Source organism: Phascolarctos cinereus, unplaced genomic scaffold (genome assembly GCF_003287225.1).
Source record: "Phascolarctos cinereus isolate Bilbo 61053 unplaced genomic scaffold, phaCin_HiC Scaffold_5;HRSCAF=322, whole genome shotgun sequence".
NCBI classification, from domain to species: domain Eukaryota; kingdom Metazoa; phylum Chordata; class Mammalia; order Diprotodontia; family Phascolarctidae; genus Phascolarctos; species Phascolarctos cinereus.
In genome coordinates, this window is record NW_027555958.1 from 385,823,189 (window position 1) to 385,842,123 (window position 18,935).

General features: G+C 38.8%; 1 protein-coding gene across 6 annotated transcripts in view; it reads right to left on the reverse strand.

The window, feature by feature from the left end:
- NEK7 (NIMA related kinase 7) overlaps window positions 1-17,464 on the reverse strand; it is a 200,627-nt gene extending 183,163 nt beyond the window's left edge. For 3 of the 6 annotated variants that reach the window (XM_020971723.2, XM_020971721.2, XM_020971722.2), the window contains exon 1: window positions 17,165-17,464. In XM_020971723.2, the coding sequence (XP_020827382.1) occupies window positions 17,165-17,443 (279 nt within the window). In that variant the 5' untranslated portion in view covers window positions 17,444-17,464. Of the gene's footprint in view, window positions 1-15,348; window positions 15,448-17,164 lie in introns of all 6 variants that reach the window. The other 3 variants (XM_020971725.2, XM_020971726.2, XM_078156439.1) reach the window with 2 other exon arrangements.
- Window positions 17,465-18,935: the final 1,471 nt, after the last annotated feature.

An 18,935-nucleotide genomic window follows, 5' to 3' on the forward strand; every position in this document is an offset into this window, starting at 1 on the left:
TGATGTCCAATAAACAGCTAGAAGTATAGGACTGGAGTTCTCCCAAACTCTATGTAGATTTGGGAATCAGCTACATTGAGATAAAAGTTGAATCCATGGGAGCTAATTAGAGTATTTGGAAAGGAGAAGGTTCTGGAAAGCACCTTAAGAAATGTATCCATAATACTGAGCAGGACATGGATAATGATCCTACAAAGAAGTTTGAAGGACTGGTCAGATAGGTGGAAAAGAAACAGTAACAGCAATATCATCAAAATCCAGAGAAAAGAGTGTATCCAGATGAAGAGGGTAGGTTAACAGTGTCAACAGCTTCAGAGAAATCCAGAAGGATGACTCCCATGTTAAAAGCACATCACTGACTAGAAAGAATTATAGTACCATTGACAGAACTCAGGAAGTCAAGACATGATTTAGAAGAAAAACAATGATCTCAATTTTGGATATACTTTAACTTAAAGTATGACTTTACATTTTAGCCAAGTATTTTGATTACTTTCGACTCCTTGAAGGAACAGACCTGAAAGCACTTTAGAGTCCTGAAACTTCTCTCTTTCCAAGTAATAACAAAAAGACACATTTTATGATTTTTTTCCTCTTTTGTTAGTGGAAAATTTAGAAATATTTTTCATTTTCAATAGTCAAATTTAAAACATATCCTTATTTTTTCTGTATCACCTTCAATGTTTTGATCTATTTCTCTCTGAAACTTAAGGATTCTTAAATAAAGATTAGTTTATACTTAAACAGTTTTGAAGAGTTAGCCATCTACCATTTGAGAAAAAAAAGATAACGCATATCCAGCAGGCAATTTGAAATACAAGTTTGGAGCAGGAGAGAGAATTCAGTACTAGAGATGTATATTCAGGAATTGTGATCAAGGAGGTGATAACCTGAAACTTCATGAGTGAATAAAATCACCAAAGGAGGGGGAAGAAGGCTAAGGATGGATAGAGAATATGGAATAGCGGAAAGCATAATAACTGGAAACAAAGGACCTAGGATTAAATCCTTTCACTGGCTTATTACCTGTGTGACGTTGGGCAAGGTACAACTTCCCTGGTCTTCATTTCTTTATATGTGAAAGGATGAGATTGGACCAAATAGTCCCTGAGATCTCTGCCAGCTCTGTTCTTATGATACTTTGGAGCCAACAAATTAAGGCGTACAAAAAGCAGGAAGAGAAATGTCAGTTTTCATTAGCCATGGGAGGAAGTAGGAAAAATCAGTAAGAAGTCACTAGCCAAAATTATGCTGAAGGATAGATAACATTAGTCAACCTGCAGTGGAGGCTGCAGATGAGGAAGGGAAAGGTATATCTGATGAAGTGAAATATGTTTGACAACAATACCTTCTGTGTCAATATTACCTAGGTTGTTTGTATTCAACAAAGTTAACAATTAGGACATGGTTTTCAACGGAAATTTATCTTTCTATCAAATTCTAAGCCAGCTTTCCTAAAAGCACTTTCCCAGAGTCTGTAAGGATTTATCTTTAAGTTTTGTGTATATTTTACATTATTCATTTAATTTCTAGTGATGAAAAGGAAGATTTGTATTTTTTTCAAATGGCAAGCAAATAATTCTGTTTTAATCATGAACTTTCAAGTTATAAAGAGAACCAGTTTAAGATATAAAATAAGGTAGAAAACAAGGGAAAATATAAAGGTTGGCTATTGAAAATGAAAAATACTTCTGACACCAAGACCAAAAAAATATAAAATTCATATTTTAGTGAAATACACTGACATAATATATTTGAATAACACCTGAAGAGAAAGTTCAAGACCATAAATTACTTCCAAGTCTATTCTTTCAAAGAAAGGCAATAGTCAAAGAATATAAAGAATCACAAAAAAGATGCTTATGGAAATAATACATACATATACACACATACATACATACATACACACACACACACACACACACACACACACACACACACACACACACACACAGATTTGCAGTATTTTGATCTGTGAAAATTGCCCAGAATATCTAGTATACTATATGGCAGCATCTACCTAAGTGTGGGAAATCAATAATTATTAAATGGTAATGAAATGAACAGTTTAAAAATATTATCCAATCATGAATAAGGTCTCATTTGAGGGGCTGATTTTCATGTGTTTAATGATCAAAGTAAAAAATTCAACAATTCAATAAATATTTACTCAATGCCTACTGTGTCTGAGGCATTGACATTAAAGACAAAAAAGAAACAAACCCTGTCCTCAAGGATGTTACATTCTACTTAGAAAATAGAATTAATTAACATAATTAAGATATGGTCATATGATACCATACTCTTTAGTAGAAAAACACTAAAACAGCTATTATTCCTTAAGAGAATTCCACAATTCTGATTAATCTTCCTGAATATCAGTTTTTTTGTCAATTCTCTGTTCAAAAGAGTTTCCTAGCCCACTCTTTATAAAAAAAAATAGTACAAATTCTTTGTTGTTGTTGTTGTTGTTTAGTCGTTTAGCTGTGTCCAACTCTTTATGAACCCAGGGGCCATACTTACAGAGGTTTCCAAAATTATTTGGCCTGTGGCCTCCTTTTTAAACAAAAATGTGCTCCCCTGGAAATCTACTTTCTTTAACACTTTAACAGCATTTTTTTTTTAAAAATTTGAGTCATTTGAAACTACCACCGCCTCCCTGGATTGCTCCAGTACTCCTCAGAGGGCAGTATCACCTACTTTGGGAACCTACAGTCCATAGTATGCCAGGTCCTTCTATCCTCCACTAGCTCTCCAAGTCTGTCCACGTTGATATTTGTTGTTTCCAAGACACTCTATCAGTCTTATCCTCTTCTATTCCCTTTTCCTTTGCCTTTATTTTTTCCCAACATTAAGTCTTTTCCAATGAGTCCTATCTTCTTATTATGTGACCAAAATATTTAAGCTTCAGCTTCAATATTTGACTTTCCAAAAGCCTGAATTAATTTCTTTAAGTATTGACTGATTTGATCTCCTTGCAGTCTAGGGGACTCTCAAAAATCTTCTCCTGCACTATGATTTCAAAATATCTATTCTATGGTGCTCATCTTTCCTTATAATCCAACTCTCACTGCCCTACAATGCTACTAGAAAAACCACAGTTTTTACTATTATGGACCTTATTCAGTAAGGTGATGTTTCTGCTTTTGAATATATTGTCCAGATTTGTCATGGCTTTCCTTCCAAAGAGCAAGTGTTTTTTAATTGCATGGCTGCAGCTGCCATATGCAATGATCTCTGAGCCCAAGGATGTAAAATCTGACATTGCTTCCATCTCTTCTTCCTCTACTTGTCAGGAGGTGACAAGGCCAGTTGCCAAGATCTTAGTTTTTTCGATGATAAGCCTCAAGCCAGATTTTATACTCTCCTCTTTTGCCTTCATCAAGAGGCTTCTTAATTCTTTACTTTCTGCCATCAGAGTGGTCTCATCTGTATATCTGAGACTGTTGCTATTTTTCCCAGCAACCTTAATTCCAGCTTTGGATTCATCCAGCCTGGCATTTTGTATGATGTACTCTGCATATAAGTTAAATAAATAAGTGACAATATACAGCCTTGTTGTATCCCTTTTCCAATCTTAAACCAATTAGTTGTTCCGTGTTCAGTTCTAACTGTTGCTTCTTGGCCTGCATACAGGTTCCTCAGTTATATAAGATGATCTGGTATTCCTATCTCTTTGAGGACTTGACACATTTGGTTGTGATCCACACTGTCCAAGGCTTTAGTGTAGTCAAGGAAGGAAAAGCAGATGTTTTCCTAGAGCTCCTTTGCTTTCCCCATAATCCAGAAAAAACTGGCAATCTGATCTCTAATTCCTCTGCCTCTTTGAAAATTAGCCTGCTTTTCCAGTAATTCTCAATTTACATACTGCTAAAGGCTACTTACAGAATCTTAAGTATAACTTTGACCAAGAACTAAAAGTACTGGCTTTCCTAAGGTAGACTACTAGCTTTATATGTCACTAACGACCTATGGTAACCATGCATTACAGCCTACTATTTACTCACACTCCTCAAACCCCCCTTGTATTTTCCCACTGATGTTCTTTTGTCTTAACTATAGTCTCTGACTTGAAAGCCATTTCCCCACTTAAAGAAAGCCTAACCATCTATCAAATTCTTGCCTGTATCCCATCTCTCCTTTAGGCCTTAGATGGTCACTCTGGTCTAATAAAATCTTAATCTTGAATTTGGTTCCTCCTCTGAACTCATAATACCATATAAAGAGTGTTCAGTATTCAAAATCTTGGTGGTATTTGACTCTTCGTGCTCTCTTAACTCTCGTATCTAATCAATTAGTGAACCCTATAAATTCCACCTCTGCAACATCTCTCACACCCTCCTCTACTCCCACTACCAACACTCTAGTAAAAGCCTTCATTATCACCCATTTAGGCAGCTTCTATAGCCAACTAACAAGTTCTCCAAGCTCTAGTCTCTCCCCCTTACAAACCACCCTTTATATCACTGCCAGAAAAATATTCTTTATGTTCAGATTAGGTCATATTGGTCCTCTATTCAAAACCCTTCAGTTGCTCCCTACTGCCTATCAATAATTTATATAGCAGCTAGGTTGCAAAGTAGATAGCACACTGGTCTGGAGTCAGTAAGATGTGTTTGAATTCTGCTTCAAGCATTTACTATCTGTGTGACCCTAATCAAGTCACTTAACTTCTCTTTGCTTCAGTTTCCTCATCTGTAAAATGTGGATATTAATAGCCAGGGTTGTTGTGAAAATCAAATGGGATAATATTTATGAAGTGCTTTGAGAACCTAAAAGCACTATGTAAATACTAGCTAATAATAATATTAAAATTTCTAACTCAGATTGGTATCCAAGGCCTTTCAACCACCTGATACTAAAGTACCTTTCCAAACTTATCAACTTTAGCGGCTCCCTCCTACTTCCAGGACCAAATATAAAGTCCAGTGTCAGACCCTGAAATCTCTTCACAACCTACCCTGATCCTACCTTTCCAGGCTTCTCCTTTACTTCCCTCAGCACTACAATCTAGCTACGTGGATCTACTTGCTGTTCTTACATATGCCTCTGTACTGGCTGTCCTTAGGGTCTGCAATGTCTTTCCTCCAATTTCCACCTCTTGGTTTGCTTGGCTTCCTTCCACAAAAATGCTTTTCCAATTCTCCAGCTACAAGTGTCTTTCCCTGTGAGACTTTCTATATATGCTATACATATGTGCTTAATTACGTTATTGTCTCCCCCATCAGAATCTAAGTTCCTTGATTGTGCCTTTCTTTGTATCCTCAGTGCCTGTCGATAACCAGCTTTGCTCCTAAAATTTCACAAAGTACACTTTGGTCATAACTCTTTTCTGTACAAACCACATATTATTCTATATTTATTTCTGTATTTATCATTTTCCCCTACTAGTCTATAGACTATAAATGTCACTAAAGTCAAGACTTATCTAAGTGTTCTCCTTCAGTGCCTTATGTGTAGCAGACACTCAATAAGTATTTGCCAACTAAATTATTTAGACTTGATAAGAGTATATAAAGGATCTGTACAAACACAAGAATGGAGGGGGATTAATTTAACACAAAGAAAAAAAGTAAGCTAAAAATAGCACATGTTCTAAAATGTCTCTCTCCACAAAACAAACCGTTCTTCAAACTGCTTAATATTTAAATGAAAGTGTAAGTCAGAACAAAAAGAGCTGACTATGAGATCACCATCCGAAATAATCAATTTAAATTCCTCCTCCTATAGGGAATAACATACATACACAATTGGTATAGAAATCTATTTTACCTTCCAAGAAAGTAGGAGGGGAAGGGGATACAAGAATGGGGGAGGGTGTGATAGAAGGGAGGGTAGATTGGGGGAGGGAGTAGTCAAAAGCAAAACACTTTAGAGGAGGAACAGGGTGAAAGTAGAGAGAGAACAGAATAAACAGAGCAAGGAATAGGATGGAGGGAAATGCAATTAGCTATAGTAACTGTGAAAAAAAATTTTGAATTAAGTTTTTCTGATAAAGGCTTTATTTCTCAAACATATAGAGAACTGAGTCAAATTTATAAAAATAAGGGCCATCCCCCAACTGATAAATGATCAAAAAATATGAACAATTCTTAGATAACGTAATCAAAACTATGTATAGCCATATGAAAAATGCTCTAACTCACAAACACCAAGACTGGTTTGATGAAAATGATGGGGAAATGCAAAAGCTGCTAAATTTAAAAATGAGAACTCCACAGGGTTTACCAGCAGGAAGTTCATCCATCTCTAAAAAGGCAGCATTTAATTCCATCAAAAGTAAAGCACAAGCAAAGCTTAGAGAGATCCAGGATTCTTGGTTCAGGAAGAAAGCAGATGAAATTCAGTTTTATGCTGACAGTAACAATCCAAAGCACTTTTATGATGCCCTGAAGGCTATTTATGTGCCAAAGACCTATGGTGGCATCTCATCTACTCAGCGCATATGGAGCCACCTTGATTAATGATAAGGATATGATCCTAGAGAGATGGCTGAACACTTCCATAGTGTTCTCAACAGACCATCATCAATTAATGCTGAGACCATTGACCTTTTACCTAGGTTGAAATCAATCCCTCCCTAGCTGAAGTTCCAACCAAAGAAGAGGTTATGAATGCCATTAGGCTCCTTTTGAATGGCAAAGCACCTGCTGCTGATTCTATTCCAGCTGAGATTTACAACGTAGGGGGTCCATTGCTAATACAAAAGCTGACTGAAATTTTCTAAATTATATGGCAAGAGGAGATTATCCCCCAGGAGTTCAAGGATGCCTCCATTATCCATCTCTAAAAAGGTAAAGGAAATAGACTGTCCTATGACAATCACAGGGGAAGTCTCTCTCTTAGTCACTGCTGGCAAGATTCTTGCCAGAGTCCTCCTTAATAGGCTGATCCTTCACCTGGAAGATAGTCATCTACCTGAGAGCCAGTGTGGCTTCAGAAAGGACTGAGGAATGGTCAATATGGTGTTTGCTGCCTGACAACTCCAGAAGAAATGCCAGGAGCAGAACAGATGTCTGTATACAACATTTATAGATCTGACCAAGGCCTTTGATACTGTCAATCATGAGGGCTTATGAAAAATTATGTCAAAATTTGGTTGCCCAGAGAAGTGCATCAGCACTGTATATCAATTTTATGATGGCATGCTTGCCTAGGTTCTGGATAATGGACAACGCTCTCGTGCTTTCCCAGTCACCAATGGAGTGAAACAAGGCTGTGTGCTTACTCCCATGCTTTTTAGCATGATGTTTTCAGCCATGCTGTGAAATGCTTTCAATGAGGATGAACACGGCATCAAGGTCAGCTACCATACTGATGGTAAATTCTTCAACTTGAAAAGACTACAAGCTGAGATCAAAGTGGAGGAGTGTTGGTGAATGATTTTCTGTTTGCAGATGATTGTGCACTCAATGCAGCCTCTGAAACTGAGATGCAGCAAAGTATGGATCAATTCTCTGCTGCTTGTGCTAATTTTGGACTAACAATTAACATCAAGAAAACACAGATGCTCCATCAGCCACTACCACACCATATATACATGGAACCATCAGTTACAGCAAATGGAGAAATTCCGAATGCTGTGGATAAGTTCACTTATCTTGGTAGCGTACTTTCCAGAGACATACACATTGATAATGAGGTTTATGCATGCATTGCCAGAGCTAGCTCAGTGTTTGGGAGGCTCCAAAGGAAAGTATAGGAGAGAAGAGGTATTAGACTGTTACCAAACTGAAGGTCTACAGAGCAGCTGTGCTGATCTTATTGTTGTATGCTTGTAAAACCTGGACAGTATACCAGCGCCATGTCAGGAAAGTGAATCACTTCCATTTGAATTGTCTTAGGAAGATTCTGATAGGATAAGATACCAGACGCTGAGGTCCTTTCTCGAACTCAACTGCCAAGCATTCGAACTCTGCTTCAGAGAGTACAACTCCAGTGGGCTGGCTACCTTGTTCCAATGCAAAACATATGCTTGCAAAAAGACTATGTTATGGAGAACTCACACAGGGCAAGCATTCACATAGTGGTCAGAAGAAGAGATACAGGAACACTCTCAAGGTCTCTCTTAAGAACTTTGGAATTGAATATACTATGACCAGGTAGGATTTATACCAGGGATATAAGGATGGTTCAATGTTAGGAAAACTATCAGGATAACTGACCATATCAACAACAAAACTAACAGAAATTATATGATTATCTCAATAGATGCAGAAAAAGCATTTGACAAAATACAAGACCCATTCCTATTCAAAACACTAGAGAGCATAGGAATAAATGGAGTGTTCCTTAAAATGATAGGTAACATCTAAAACCATCAGCAAGTATCATATGTAATGGGGATAAGCTAGAATCATTTCCAATAACATCAGGGGCGAAACAAGGATTTCCATTACCAGCACTGTTATTTGATATTGTACTAGAAATGTTAGAAATGTTGACAGAGAGAGAGAGAGAGAGAGAGAGAGAGAGAGAGAGAGAGAGAGAGAGAGAGAGAGAGAGAGAGAGAGAATTAAGTACTAGCTAAATAATTTCAAATGCATCAGAAAACATAAAATTGTATGTCTGAGTGCTGGAGCAGAGAGGAGAAAGGGTTAAAGTTAGGAGGTTCCCCCCCAACCCTGCACCATCTTCTGCTCAGGAAGAGAAAGAAGGAACAGAGAAGGTGCTCCAAGAATTAGCCTATGCTAACCTACCTGAGACAAGGTGAGTGATATAAATTATGGAATAGGCAGCTGTTAACAGAACAAAGATTCTTCATTCCCCAGTCGTCCAGCCACTAAATGCCTGACTATTTCTCCATCCCTCAACCACCACCAATTCCCAGGGAAGCCAGAAAGCCTTCATGAAAGAAAGATCTATAGACCTACAAATGTCCATTTTGACTCCCCTCTCTAGCCACCAGTTCAACTTTGCCCTTAAGAGTAAGGAAATTATTACTTTACTCTCCCCCCTTTCCTACCTCTCAAAAGAGAGAGAGACCTAGTAGTTGATACTGAAAAATCAACAATCCTTTAACATTAAACAAAGCTTTCTATTACAGTAGAGACAGAAAATTTAAAATGCAAATAAATAGACTGAAACTTACTGACACTAGAGTGTAAACATTCAAATGAGTATTGATACCAGCTCCCTTCTTATTTTGATGGCATGTGTTTATTGGTGAGGCAAACGGGTACCTGAAAAAGGGAAGGGGATCAAAGTACACGATTTCCAATGAAGGAGGGGAAAAAGAGAAGGCCAGGGAAGCTGAAGACCATCTGTAGCTAGGGCATTGGATCTAGAGTCTGGAAGACTTGATTTGAATCCTTCCTCAGATACTCACTCAGCTGTGTGACCCCTAGGCAAGTCACTTATCTGCCCTGTGTCTCAGTTTCCTCAACTGTAAAATAAGGTAGTTAGCCTTGAAGGTCCCTTCCAACTCTAAATCTATGATCCTAGGAATCTTAAAATTTTGTGAAAGACAGATACCATTTATCTTCAACTGTTAATAGAAACTGTGGAGAAACAGATTTTTGTTCAGTGAATAAACACAGTTTAGTAAGGCCACTACCACAGCACTGGATAACGAATTCATCACTACCTCAATGTAATTTTTAAATGGTTGAGATTGGGGGTGGGGGGTGGGGAAGGAGTCATCATGATTGGGGAGATGGTTTTTAAATTTTTTTTAAAGGTTCCTTCCCAGATGATTTGTAAATTAAGTAATCAAAATATTACTAGATGACTAAAGACAAATTAGATACTACAATTTTTTTTAAAAAATTAAAACAGAGAACAAATAGGTAGGACAGCAGGAATGATGAACTTAACTTCATAAGTCTCTAAGCTTTAGACATCCAGGATGATATTCATCGTGATTTTCTATAACCAACTTTAACCAATGTTTAAATAGCTTGTAAACAACAGAAACTAGATAACAAACCAATGACCTTGAGTAACTACATTGATAAATTATCAAAATCAATAAAGTAGAAGGAAATTTGTTAAAAATGGCATGCACAATGTTGCATCAGAAATTAATTTCTTCTTTTGAACTCAGTTAACTTGGCAATGCTTACTTCTACTTTTCAGAACAGAGCTCTATAAAGCCTTTATTAAAAAAAAAAAAGAGGCGAGGCAGCAAGGTGGCGCAGTGGATAGAGCACTAGCCCTGGAGTCAGGAGGACCTGAGTTCAAATCTGGCCTCAGACACTTGACACTTAACTAGCTGTGTGACCCTGGGCAAGTCACTTACATGCCTCACCAAAAAAAAAAAGGAAAAAAGAAAGACTATTTTTTCAGTTGTCTTTGACTTTTCACCATTTAGGGTGGCAAAGATACTAGAATGGTTTGCCATTTTCTTCTCCAGCTCATTTTACAGATGAGGACACTGAGGCAAACAGGGTTAAGTGTCTTGTCCAGAGTCACACAGCTACTAAGTTTCTGGGCCAGATTTGAACTCACCTTCTTGACTCCAGGTCTAGCACTCTATCTATTTTGGTACCTAGCTGCCCCAAGAAAGCATACAGACCCATGTAAAGTCCAACACCAAAGAGGAAGACATTTAGACCTGTGACTATTTTATTACTAGGGAATATTGGAAGTAAACTCCAACAACTAATTTTTATTAAAAGTTACATGAAAACTAACAGCATTATGAAAATGCAATTTCCATTGGATGATAGGAAATTAAGATTTACCTATAGATGAAGTACTTAAAATCTGTTTTACTCACTTACAAACTGCAGAACTTAACATTTCAGATTGCTGTCCAGGCAAAAATTGCCTAATCTGACTATATAAACAGTTTGCAGCAGGGAGCTTTGATTCACCACAAAGAAGAAAAAAAGTCAAACTGCTTAAAAAATAAGGGATACTTCTTGGCCATTTGTACTTTCCCCAACTAACACTCACGAAATACATTCTCTATATTCCCTCTTTGAATCAGAAATAATTGGAGATGAAAGACTTACACACACCTTGAGGATGACAATCACTTCAAGCGGATTAAGCAGTTTTCAGAGTTTTAGTAACCCCATAGTTGTGATACTGTGAGTTGAGCTGTTCTATATTAAATTTTTTATTATAATTTACAACTTCAATCTACAAAGGGTAAAACAGATAAAGTATATACAATAATCCAATTCATTTCATTCAAACACCATAAAGAAAAAGTGAGATGAGTACAAAATATAGAAATTTAATGTATCCTAAAAAAATCTAATTCTTAAAACCATGCAGCAAATATTTAAGAATACAAAATATTATATAAATATAACATGTTTATAGAAATACTGATTTTTACATTTTAATATGTGAGGAAAGATACTAAATCATACCCTTAGACCAAAATATTCTGCTTAACTGGGTTCACCCACCAAAAAAATTTAATGAAAGCCAAAAAAACCCCATAACATTATTTATAATACCAAAACACTATCACAAAACAAATATATGCCCCAAGATTGAGGACTGGAACAAATTGTGGAATATGAACATAATGGAATATTATTTTGCCATAAGGAAAAAAGAGTATTAAGAATTCAGGGAAACACAGGAAGACTAATATAAGGCAGACTGAATAAAGCAGAGCCAGAAGAATAATGTATAAATTTCAACATGTACTAAAAGCAAAAACTCAGGTCAAATACAAGTCAGTGTTGGTATCAAATAACTGAAGTTACAACACAATTCTTCCTTTCTAAAAACAATCAGTAAACTACAAAAGTGGAAAGTGGCAAGCTCTCTCACAATTATCCTGGGTAATTTTGCTTAACTGTTTCAGGGAAATTTTACTGGCAGAGTATGGTAGTTGGTGTCTGTTCAAAAGGATCTACTCTGTCGAAACAAAAGGAATCAAATAGAAACTATTTCAGGCTGAACTAACTCATACATCTCATTTATAAAACATGTTATAATGTTACATAATGTTTGCAACTTCATTCTAGTAACATACTAAAGAAATATGAAGAATATCTGAGGTAACAAATTTAAACACAAATCTGTTTTGTAGAATAGATTTTCCAATGGATAAATATTTGGATTTGGATAAAAGTGGGAGGGCTGACATGATGTTTGTGCAGCTTTGGGCAGCTGTAGTTACACTCTACATTTTTGAAATAGCAAAGACTAAAAAAACAATCAAGAGGAACAAAGCCTGAAAGGAATTCCAGAAGTATTTTAACAAGATTGCTTCCAAACTGGCTACTGCAATTGATCAGAATTTAGGCTACTTTTTTTAAAAAAACCTAAATCTGATTTATACAAAAACTGAAAGGGCTGGAATCACACATTTATATTACACTGAAAAAAACAACAACTAAGATATTGACAACCGGTTCCATCACTTCCTGGCAAATAGGAGGAGAAGAAATGGAAACAGAAGTCAGATTTTATATTCTTAGGCTCAAAGATCACTGCAGATGGTGATTGCAGCCACGAAACTATAAGACGCTTGCTCCTTAGAAGGAAAACTATGGCAAATCTGGACCGCGTACTAGAAAGCAGAAACATCACCTTGCTGACAAAGGTCCATCTAGTCAAAACTATGGCTCTTCCAGCAGCAGTCTATGGCTGAGAGTTGGACTATAAGGAAAGCTGAGCACCACAGAATAGACACTTTGGAATCAAGGTGCTGGAAAAGATTTTGCAAGTTCCCTGGACCGCAAGGAGATCAAATCAGTCAATACTTAAAGAAATTAGTTCGGCTATTCAGGCTACTGGAAAGTCAAATACTGAAGCTGAAGCTTAAATACTTTGGCCATATAAGAAGAAGATGGGACTCACTGGAAAAGACCCTGATGTCGGGAAAAACTGAAGGCAAAAGGAAAAGGGGATGAGATTGATAGAGAGTGTCATGGGAACACCAAACATGAACCTGGAGAGCTAGTGGAGGATAAAAGGGCTTGGCATACTATGGTCCACAGGGTCATAAAGAGTTGGACGAGACTGAAAAACTGAACAAAAACAAAAAGACAAAGGTATGAATATGAAGCAGGCAGTGATAATGAAAACATTTTTTTAATGGAAAGAAGTACAAACATTTTTACTTTACATATTTTAATATGTGTAATTATTTTTTCAGTTAGAGACATTATGGCACAGTGGATAGAGAACTGGCTTTCAAACTTGGAAGATCTAGGTTCAAATGCTGTCTTGGACGTGTACCAGCTTTCTTGATCCTAGGCAATTCACTGAAATTGCAGAAGATATGTTGCTCTGCATTAGTAGAAGTTTCCTCATCTGGAATATCAATAAAATCACAGCTCCTGCACCTATCACTATTTTTCAATGTCTTCCCCCCATTTAAAGAGACAGCATGTTAATATTATGGCTTCTATTCAGAATCACACTATATTTCAATAAATAAAATAATCACTTTTATCTCTTCTAGCACACCTTTATAATAAGAAGAAAGACATTATTTTCCAGGAAAATAACAGTATTTGTTTAAAATGAAAACAAAAAAAATTTGGAAGGATTCATACTAATAAAAAGTGGCAGTTCAAAACACTAGACTAATGAATAGCAAAACAAACTTTATTTTGTTGTAGAAACATAGTAGAACATTCTAACCCACAAACATCTTGATCTCTGATCACATTACTCAAGTATCTATCTCCTCAGAAAATACATAATGGCAAAACACAAGAAAAAGTTCTCTTAGTAGTAGTATTTTGCTATTGTTATAACAAATTACTAACTAGAGATGTAGCACAGTGTGGAGAAAGTGCCCACATCAAGCATCCAAGAACCTGAATACAAATTCTGGCTGCATGACTACCCACCTATCTCTGACCCTTAGTTCCATCTTCCGTATAAAGGATTGGTCTTTGGATGGATGCAGTATTGCTAACTGCACCAAGATGGGGAGGGAAATCATACAGTTAAATAGTAACTACAGTTTGGCTCAAATATTAAACTGCAATTGCAATATATATTTTAAAAACGTAATACTGTATATAAGGCACTAAGAACAAGTAAATTCATAAGTAGTCAAATTCACTCTCTATCTTCTCCCCCATAACTACCTGCCACCATGGGTACCAGAGATGCTTTGTTCATTCTTGCAGCAAAAGTTACTTTATTAAGATGGGGGAAAAAAGATACTTAAAATTAACCATTCTAGAAAATACGTAAAGGAGAAAAATGGGAAGGGAGAGAAGAGGTTCAGAAACTGACTGAACTGAATAACTCAAAATGGTAGTTCAGATTTTGTTTTTAAAATGCAAATAAAAATGAAATTTGATGATTATTCAAGAGCATTTTAAACTATTTCACATGAACTCAACTTGCTTTAAAACAAAACACTGATTTTTTAAGCCAAATTTAAAGTGAGTTTCTTAAAGTAAACATACAAAATACGATTGGGATATATACTGACATTCTGCTTATATAATTTTTAAAAAATGATAACTTTAATCACACACAAATATGCTGTATGAACTATACAGCACGCTAGTTTTCTGAGCAGAAAAAAAAAACCTCAATTTTGTTTTTAAGCCAATCATAAGAAGTAAATGAACCATGATACAAAGCACATACAAAATGACTAACTGCCTAGGCAGTCATATCCTCTCTTTTCAATTTGTTTTTAGGGGCTCAGTGAGGTCATCAGGTCATCCTGAGGAACCCTTTAGGGCATGCCATTTATCCCATTTTTTCCCCACCTAAACCAGAAAGTTTCAGGCCTTTTACATTAATTGTTACATCTTAGTTTTGGTTTCTGGAAATTCTCCCTGACTAGAAAACCCGTCAATGCTAAACACAGGTGGAGCCAGTACCCAAACAGCCCCAGGGATCTGTGGGAGATGTAGTTCTATGGATTTCCTCTTCCCCCAAAGGAAGGAAATATTTTAAGAATTGGATTTCTTGAACTCTTTGGATGTCTGTCCCTCCTTTCTTGTCCCCTACAAGTTGCTGAATCATACTTCCCACAAGTACCCCACTATACAATGAGATTTATATTCAATAGAGGATGCCCTATTCAGAGAACTGAAAGAGAAACTATGCATTCTGTGGGGCTCATTGGAGACAGAAGTAGGGGTTCTTTGAACCCTTAGACACAAATTAACTTCAGTTTTACATGGTAAATCTTTCCTATATTTTTTAGTAACACCTCCCCCCCCCAACTCAAAGATAAGTCCTCTCCCAACACACACTGTCCCTTTACTATTTCCTTACTCAAAAGTCAAGAAGATTCTGGAAATTATTTATCAGTTCAACTGAACAAATATTTATACCTTGTGTCATTTATTAGCTTGAACCAAACTACCAAAACATTAATCTCACATTACTTAACATTTTGCACGTTGGTCTGGTCGATTCAATACACATTTATAAAGTATCTACTAAAATGCCTACTATGTGCTGGGAGGGCATTGTGCTCTTCAACTAAATTGGTTCAGTTGTTTGAACTCAGGGATCAGTCTTTGTATCTCACAAAACATGGAAAATGCTGCCCTGCACAAAATAAAGTGGCATATTTATTGATCAATTTACAGCCTTTTAAAAACATATATGATTTATATTCACATTTATATTTATATTTACATTTATTACCTTACAGTCATCCAAGCAACATACCTTGCCTTCTACACCTACTACAATATGCTGCCTCCTATAGAAGGAAAGGTTTTTATGGGCTTGTTGTGTACACAGGATGGCCCAAAAGTCCTAGGGTAGTTCTAGGTTTTAATAACTTATACAGGATGCCCCAAAAGACTCAGTGAATTTTAAGCTAATAAAGCTTAAATTAATAGAACCTAAAACTACAATAAAGACTTAGGGGCCATTAACCCTTAAAACTTCGATTCTTGGGTCATTAAAACTTAAAAGTACACTAAGATTTGGAAGCCACCCTATATAATCTTCTTCATATGAATGAGCATTTGAACCCTTCATAGAAGTCCTCTCAGAGCTAGAAAAACCATCCACCCTTTCATTTCTCTAGTACCTTCCTAACCTTCAATCACCACTATCTCCTAACATCAATAAGGTTTGGAAAAACAGCTGGAAACATAGAGTTGGAAAAATTAAAATGCATTTTATCTTTACACCCTGACATAGGCTATAGGAATATTAGCCTATTAGGTACACATAGTCTCTGTAGTATGCCTATGTATGTGTGCGTTTACATATACACACACACACACACAGAGGAATAATACAGGAATATATATTCCTATACATTTATAGAGGAGGGTGATATTCTTCACATATAGGAATACAGTGTCCTATATAGGAATACATATTCTTCATACATGGGAATATTATATATACACTCCTATATATTAATATACCCTTGCTATATTTATAGCCAGGAAAACAACTGCTTCTACATCTGGAACTCTAAAAGTACTGTGCGAAGGAAGGAGGTGCTGGCGGTGGGTGGGAGGGAGGGTACCATGGGGGACGCCTCCTCCAGGCTACGTACACCCTATTTCTGAGCCGGCCCTAGATCCCTAGTGTGCCCGGTTACGGTTCTACTCCCGGCCCTGCTTTATCCCTTAGGCTGGGGCCTCAGCTCCGTCTTTGCCCTTCTACCTTCCCCTCCTTTGCCCCCCTCCCACACCTAACTTACACTTGGAGTCCAGAACCCACCCCTACTTTGCCCCCTCGCGACCCATCTCTGCCCTCGCCCGGAGCCCGCAGCCCGAATTCTCTCCCTCGCCTTCCACTCTCCTCCTCCGCACTACACCCCCCCCCGCCCCAACAAACTTCACTTTCAAGACTTGGCTGAGGCTAAACCCTGACAGCTGGCCCTAACCAATCCGCGAAGGAAACATAAGCGATGTGGCCAATGAGAGGAGGCCGGCTGAGTGGCGGGAGGCGGGACCTCGCTCAAGTTCCTTAGGTCTGGAAACCAATCGACCTGTTGCGGCCGTCGCTGCCGCTGCCGCCGCCTCCTCCTCCTCCTCCTCCTCCACCTCCTCCTCCTCCTCTAGAGCTGCGGCGGCCGCGAAGTTTCTTGGTTACGGCGGCAGCCGCCAAGGTCCGTGACCGTTACCGGGGCCCGCAACTCCCCTCCGAGGCCCTCACAAAAAAAAGAGGCAGCCCCCGGAGGGGGGGAGGGGGCGTCGCGCCCCGCCCGGAGTGAGGAGGCTGCGCCCCACCCCCGGCTTTATCCCTTCCCCTCCCCCGGCCCGGGCCCTCCTCTGCTCCCTCGCCGCTCTCTTACCAGGAAGTTGAGTTTTCCCTCCTCCCACCCGTGTGGGACCCGACACCGGTGGCTGGCAGGGGCTCTGCGGGGTGCGGCCCGAGAAAGGCCCGCTGGGGCCGGGGGCTGTGGCTTCGAGGTCTGGAGCCGATCGGCCTCCTCACTCCCCGCCGGCCCCTTCCGGACGCTGCAGGCTGGGGCACCCGTCCGGCGCACCGAGAGAAGCTTCCCGAGGGCGAGACTAGCGGCGGCCCATCTCCCTCGTCCTGCCCCTGCTGCCGCTGTCAGCAGTGTAAACATCCCGGCATCCCCGAGGAGAGAGGCGGGGCCGGCACTCCGGCCCCTCCTCCCCGCCCCTTCCCCAGCGCGCGCCTCACCCCGGCCCGCCCCGCGGGATCCAGTGCGCGCACGCGCCTCACCTGGGTACCCAAGTCCAGTCTGGGACTATCAGCTGTGAGCTCACCTGCCTTCTTGCAGATGTCCGGACGGGACCGGGGGGTGCTACGCTCGGGATGTCCAGTCACAGCACCCATCTTCGCTTAAACTTGTCCCCACCCCACCCTCAGTCCCACTCGTATGGAACGAGAAAATCAAGCGAGGGATGAAGTGCAGGAATTTTGCAACAACTTTTCTAATTTCGCTCGAAGCAGAGGACCAGTTAGTTCCCCACTGCACTAAGTTGGGGTTTTATCGTTTTAATTTAAATGCCCCACTGTTAACTTGAGGTAAACCGAGTTGGCGCACCCTTTCCTTTACAAAACCACAGACCTTTTACGGGGCTGGTGAGGATACACCTCCTGGATTGATATTTGTGCAGGGAAAGAAGGGATAGAGAGCAGCCTTCCAAGAGCAGGGTAAACAAAAGAAAGTGACCTTGTGTAAAGACTCCTGAGTGGAGTGTACTTTAGAGACTGACACTCAGCTGCGATACTCACGCTAGCTGCCCTGGTTTCTTTGGCGTCAGGCCAGATTCCCCCATTAGGAGCTTCCCAGAGATCATTCCTGGAGACACCCTTAAGTTTATTATTCATTTTAGCACTTTTAAAATTTATCGAGGACTCTCCTTACAATTCTGAACTAATTGAATTAATATCCAAGCTCGTGGTATTGGAGTGGGGAGGGGCGGGTGGGTAGGATTAAATAAACTATAGCCGGAACATCTTGTTTTTAGCAAGCATGATCCCGAAGAGAAGCCAGGAATTTTGCAAAAAAAGGAAGATAAAACGCGGGAGAACCAAGCCGAGCAAACACTGCTACAATTAACAGCTACTATTATGAAGGAGTGTGGTCTGCTAAAAAAAGAAAATTTATATTAAATATGGCCCTTATACTCAAAGGATACAAACCACTGCATTACACCATGCTACCTCTCCTTAGATTTTTTTCCTAAGCATTTATAATCTCTACCGTTTATTACCCCTTCGCTGACCAACTAAAAAAACGAAAAAGTCCACACAACAAATACATGTAATTATGCAAAACAAATTTTAAAATGCAAGTCTCCTAGACTGAAGTTCATCAGCTCCTTGGTAGGAAGTGTATAGCAGGATTCATCAGTCCTCTGGATACATGATTCAGCATTTCATTATTCAGTTCCAGAGTCTCAAAGTTGTGTTTTTTCCCTTGAGTCATTATATAAGTTGTACTAGTTCTGCTCACTTCACTCTGCATTAATTCACTGAGATCTTCCCACTTTTCTGTGAAACTGTACATTTGATCATTTCTTATGGCACAGTAGTCTATTACATTCTTATGCCACAATTTGTTCAGATTATTCCCAATAGGTGGACAC